Source organism: Semicossyphus pulcher, unplaced genomic scaffold, assembly GCF_022749685.1.
Source record: "Semicossyphus pulcher isolate SPU_LCO1_2020_fin unplaced genomic scaffold, fSemPul1.0.p SCAF_9, whole genome shotgun sequence".
Lineage (NCBI taxonomy): Eukaryota > Metazoa > Chordata > Actinopteri > Labriformes > Labridae > Semicossyphus > Semicossyphus pulcher.
Window position 1 is genome coordinate 25,672,297 of NW_027211770.1, and position 6,205 is coordinate 25,678,501.

The 6,205-nt window shown below is 38.2% G+C and overlaps 1 protein-coding gene across 4 annotated transcripts in view; it reads left to right on the forward strand.

Annotated features, from left to right (window-relative positions):
• The window catches only part of phldb3 (pleckstrin homology-like domain, family B, member 3), a 35,851-nt gene extending 31,961 nt beyond the window's left edge, over positions 1 to 3,890 (forward strand). For all 4 annotated transcript variants that reach the window (XM_069655440.1, XM_069655443.1, XM_069655441.1 and 1 more), the window contains exon 15: positions 811 to 3,890. In XM_069655440.1, coding sequence (XP_069511541.1) covers positions 811 to 945 — 135 coding nt within the window. In that variant the 3' untranslated portion in view covers positions 946 to 3,890. The remainder of the gene's footprint in view (positions 1 to 810) is intronic.
• The last annotated feature ends 2,315 nt before the right edge of the window (positions 3,891 to 6,205 follow it).

The window sequence follows — 6,205 nt, forward strand, 5'->3', positions numbered from 1 at the left end:
GAGGTCAAATTATACAATATTCTATATAAAAAAAGAGCACATTTCATGCTTGAAAGAGAACTCAGTGAGACTGTTTAATTAAAGAATTAGAAAAAACATAAATAAATATGGGTGTAGTTCAGTGATTCTTCTCCATTAATCATCTCATAACCCCTCATATATGTCATGTGACCCTTTTGAGGGACTTGACCCTTGTGTTGGGAACCACTGGACTAAACTACCTGACTACTATAAAGTAGTTAAAACTAGCTTCACCTGCACTAGCTACTGCAGTAAAATGCTGCTTACATTTGCATCAGCACTAACAACATCAATCTAATAACATTACGTACTTATCAGTCACAATATCCTTCAGCATGAGTTCTTATACTTTTACTGATATTTCCTTATTGGGGATCTAACTTGTAATGGAGTATTTTTACATTGTTGTATTTGTATTTGTACTTAATTGAAGGACTTGAGTAAACTTTTATAACACTTTTGTTCACAAAATGACACATTATTCACTCTAGTGTTTGTCAAAATGATATTAAACATCTAATTATCAGTCTTTGGTAATGCAATCACCTGTATGTATGCAATATGAGAAATATCTGCAGCAGTTTGTTTATAAGTTGATTTTAGGGTGTTGCACTTTCAAACTAGCACACAACAACTTTTCTTCTACTTATCAGAAAAGTAAAGACGATACTGGGAGAGCAGAAATACAAAGCTTCAAATTAATTGCTGTAACAAAAAAATGTCAATCCACATTATAGGAAAAACCTGTCATCCTGAATTAACACACTACCCTCCGTCTCTTCCCTTCAGTCTCCACGGCCCAGTCTGACGTTCTGCGTGAAGACATACGACCGCCTTTTCTTCTTGGTGGCTTCCAATGCAGTATCCATGCGGATCTGGATGGATGTCATCGTCACAGCAACAGACGAGCACAGCCGCTATTGACCTGAAATGTGACTGTTATTTCCCTGAGGAAAGCTACTGAGACATTTAGTCACGTTTTGCCCTGAGTGAGGGGCTGGTTTGGCTGAGAAACGCCTCAGGGATTGATTCTGTACCTGGATAATGTACGAGAGACACAGAGGTGAAGGGGTTAAAGGGGTTCGAACACAGTGGAGGACACTGTTACTGAAGGAGTGATGCTTCAGTGGGGACAGAGGTGAAGCAGGTCGAGACCTAAAGCAGCCTGAGCGCTGGGAGCCTGTTACTGGGAGGTTTCACTCATTGAGCCTGACCTCCCCCTGCTGGCCACAGCCCGCCATTACAGCTTGTAATGCCATTACATGAGGTTAAATCCGGACTGTTGTAGACTTCACTACAGATCACTGTGCAGGGATTAAAGTTCGTCAATTTGATAATTGGATTGATGTTTTGATCAGTGTCTATCCGGCGGGACAAAAAAATCAAGAGGAACAGAGGGCTGCCTTTCACTCGCTGTTTTACTGTCAGTCTTGTCATTCAACGTGTAGTGTAGTATTTCATCTCTGTTGCATGTCGATGTGCCAATCACGTCTTTCATCTCACCGTGACGTCCGCTGGAAGATACCGTCTGCCCCCGGTAAATAGTAAGCTTTACTTTACATTATCGTGCATCGCTTGCTTAATGTTTGGAGGCTATACAGCAGCACTTAATATGCTCCGATCAAAGTGAATTACAGGTGTAGGCTGTCATTGTCGGAGACATGAAAGAGTTTGCCGGTAGTGACGTTTGAGTGTGTATAGTCTGAGCAAATAACCGCGACTGGAAACTCTGTACGGCGGCTATTTACACTTCGACACAGCAGGAGATGCAACATAGAAACAATAAAACACCGCGATAAAAATGACATTTAAACTGGACCGTTTAAAAGAAACCTTACTGACAGTAAATATTAGCTAAATTAGCAATAGCTTACTTTTTGGCTTGTTTTCAAATCTGTGGTGGAAGGTAACTAAGCACATTAACTCAAGTACTGTACTTAAGTACAAATAACGGGTACTTTTACTTGGAGCTTACTTAACTACACTCAAAAATACCCGGTTTTGGCCTGTATGAGAGCTGTAGTTACTAGATAGTTTTCAGATTAACAACACTAAATATAGTTCATAAATAAATTGATAAATAAATACACCATATGGTGTCGAGAATAACATCACTTTGACTTTTAACTCCATGTTTCACTCCGCTTCAGGTGTTCTGAACACTTATTACAGGAGAGTGAGTGCTGTCATTCTGAATATCAGCACAGATGTTATTCAGTCAGGGCACGAGGTTGCAGGTCGAGTTCTGAAGATAACACCATGCTAATATACATAATATACTCGTGCGATATTGCTTTTATACAATAGTTCTACAACAGCATATAGTTTTAAAAGTAATAACAGATTTTTTATGTTTTGTTTACTTAATCTTTTATGTGGTTACTTTGTGTCAAGGTTTTACTGCAGACCAGTTACTCTGTATTTATCTCTATGTTTCCATTTATCGTGCATGTGTGAATTCAGAGTCTGCTGACAGTTGCTTTGTTGGCCTGTGTGATAGCTTGAACAATCTACAAAGACCTACTGATATAATGTTAATTAACAGTATTCAGAACACCTGAGGCGAGTCATACACTTAATTAAAAGTTCAAGTGATGTTATACTCTATATCTGCACTTATAGTGGGCCTCTTGTCCAATCAGATTACTTGGTCAGAACTAACTCTTGTATAATGTTAAAGAGGTTATAGCAAACAGTCTTTGTCTACATTGATCAAACTGTTGCCTCAGAATCACACAGGCCATCACAGCAGCTGTCAGCAGACTCTTATTTCACTGGTTGAACGATAAATGTACGCACAGATAAACGTACATTATACAGTGTAGCTGATCTGCAGTAACACAGTGTCAGTGGAGCAAAATATTTAATTCTTACTTATTAAGTTTAACTTCTAAATGCTGCACGTAGAACTGTTGTATAAAAGCAATATCACACGAGAAGGTACTGTTGTACCGAGCATCTGCACAGCTGTAATTATTTTAAGCATTCAGCACAGTTCTTGTGCCTATAACCAAATCACAGCCGTGCTGATATTCAGTACAACAGCGCTCCCTAATGTACGATATTGCCTAAATATCAAGGAGGCTTACTGGCTGCGAGGGGAAATTCACAAGCTTCTCAGCACAATGTAAAGTTATTAATAAATATAAACATATTAAAATGAGCTCCATTTTTACCAGCTGTGAAATTAAAGTGAGGATTTATGCATCAGTAATTACAATAAAATAATATATCTGAAATGGGCCTCTCGCACATCGTCTACTTTTTGCTTTAAAAGTATTGTTCGATGCTAAAAATATTTTCAATTCAGGACTTAAACAGATTATCTCTAAACTATTGCTACTTTTATGCCACTGTAAGATCTGAGTACTTATCAGGGAGTTATTTATCAAACAAGGCCTTCTTTTGTCTTCCTCTAATCTCAGAATGCTCTAATAGTTCTAAAACAATAACAATATTTTGCTCCCGTTGGCCTTTCCACCACCGATATGTTGAAAGCAGCCACATGTAAGGTCTTCTCTTTTTCCCCTGAACGAGAAATAAGCTCATCTGTGAAAATATTCTTTTTTGCTTTAATCCCTGCACACTGCAACAGGGGATGGACGCAGTAATAATAACATGGGTACAATATAATGCGATCAAACAAAACAATAAGCAATAAATATTCTGTATCAGACAGTCAGAGTTTTTTGTTTGATTGCTTTATATTGTAACTTGTTTCCATTAATATGTCCATACCCTGTATTTTTGTTATTACAAATTTAATTTTCATGAATTAAGTTATTTGAAAATTTATATGGGTTTGATATACAAATAAATGAAGGCATATACTGTATTGGATGCACTATTAAATTTGTATTCATAAAAGGCTTGTTTTAGTTTGTTCTCTTTTTTGGCTGACAGCCAGGGTCAGCCCCACACACGGGTCTGTATGTGACTGACGGAGTGAGTGAGTGAGTGACGGTACTTTCACAGCCGTAGAGAGACAGAGAGAGTTGCGACATCGCAATGGCGGATCACGGAGCATATTGGACCTCCACTGACACGACTCTCTGTCTATACGGCTCTGGATACTTTGTTCGGGGAGTAGGCGGGGCTGCTCCTCCGCTGTCCTCACCTATGTTGGCAGCGCGCACCTGCTTCAAACACGCTGTCATCGGCCTCATGAGGACAGTCCTTGTAACACATTGCCCACAAAAGCGCACATTGACCGAGGTTTTGACCTAATCTTTATTGGGAGCAACTAAAGGTTGGGAATTGCAGTTATATTTTTTCATAATTTATACCATCTTGTTGTATTCATATTTAGCTCCTTCGCAAAATAATGTAATGTACAATGTCCATGTTTCCACAATTACTCTCCAATTAGGGCCTCATTGTGTTTTTACAGCGTTTCTTCTTACACTTCTTAAAATGAATAACAGAGATAAACCACATAAACACACCTCTCGTAATGTGCCTTATGTATTAGTCTGCACCACTCGTGGAGCCTGTGGTGTGATTTCCTGCTCTGTAAGGTGCTAACTGACACAGTTTATAATGTTCCCGTACAACACGAGGCTTTAACCTCAGGCCTCAAAGACTTTCAACGCTTTGAACTTTCTGGTTCACCTTCAAATGACAACAGCAGTTCACATTGCTCATGTTCCCTCTGTGCCACAGTTCATTTTTTTTGCTTTTTTTCTTCAAATCACAGGCACTCTCCTACTTTGTAATGCAAACAGTATAACTTCTCCATCTTGGTGCGTTTAATTGCTTTTAAAAAATAATCAAAAACACAGAAAACTTCACGGCTGTCGCACTAAAATCTTTTTTTAGCATCCAGATTAATATGATCATTTCCACATTCATTTTCTTTTCCCTCTTTAGCCCATCAACACAGCCCATGAATGTTCTCAAGCCCCCTAAAAATGCCACTCAGTGCCCCCTGGTAATTATCGTGTTCAAGGAATTACAGCATCTGTTTTGACCTAAAGATAATAGAGCTAGTTGAATAAGCGCACCCTCACCTTGTCACTGCACTGCTCTCACTGTCCATTTAAGTAATCAGATCTTTTTAATCAGATTACTTACATGTGAAAGTAGTCACGCTGGCATTGTTTTACTCCAGCTTGACACCGATACCACTCACTTCCTCTTTATTTACATGAAGAGGAGAATTCTTGTGAGCTGAAACAAGGCCAAATTTAGGCATTTTAGTATTAATATTATATTGTTGTATGTGCAAATAATCCAGCTCATAGACAACATAAAACAAGAAGATGTTGGTTAATTTTCTGGCTCATTAAAAATGCTTATCTCATGTTCCCTACAAAAATGTGACTTGCATCACTGTAGTACCGAGAGAATGAAAACCCTGTTCTTGTGCGTAGTGCCACTCCCCAGACTGATCCTTCAAGAGCGTGGCCTCCGAACACACCCCCAGTCTGACATGACTCAGTAATTGGATTACCACCACTGACCCGTCAATGCTGGTAAAAAACATTTATTGGCTTCTTTGTCAATTGCTTTGACCAGGTATCAGTGAACTGAGACTTAAAAATAAAGACAGGAACATGCTCTTTGTTTCTGCAGAAAATAAGGACACTGAGTGCTGAGCTTTATTGTTGGCTGTAAGGTAAGGCTTCATTTTCAGAAACTCAAATGGTTGCAAGCTGTATATATTTCTTCATTTCTGGTATTTGGTTTACTAGACATTATATACTTTTACTCTGATTAACGTGCAAAATTCAGTATGCTTAGACTTCCGATGAAGTTGTGTGATCAGTTTATGTTGGCTCCATTAGCAAAGACGATTTCCCTTTAACTGGGAAACTGGGACAGCTGCAGTTTAATGGTTTGTAGTATACACCTTCATGTTTGTTCTTTAACTCTTGATCTGTGCACAGTTTAACTCAGCAAAATAGACTCAAATTTTCTGATTCAATGCATATCTATGGAAGAGGATTAGAGCCACTGAAAAAAAAAAAAATTAAGGTCCAATAAAAAATTTTTTTTAATTTTTATTCAGAGAAAAAAAGTCAGAAAAAATACTTTTTTCTCAGAATTCTGACTCTTTTTCTCCAGAAAAAAAAATTATTGGACCTTAATTTTTTTCCAGTGGCCCTAATCCTCTTCCATACATATCAGTGCATATAAGTACATTTTAAACCCGTTTTAGTATTGAGACCAACTGTTCTATTAT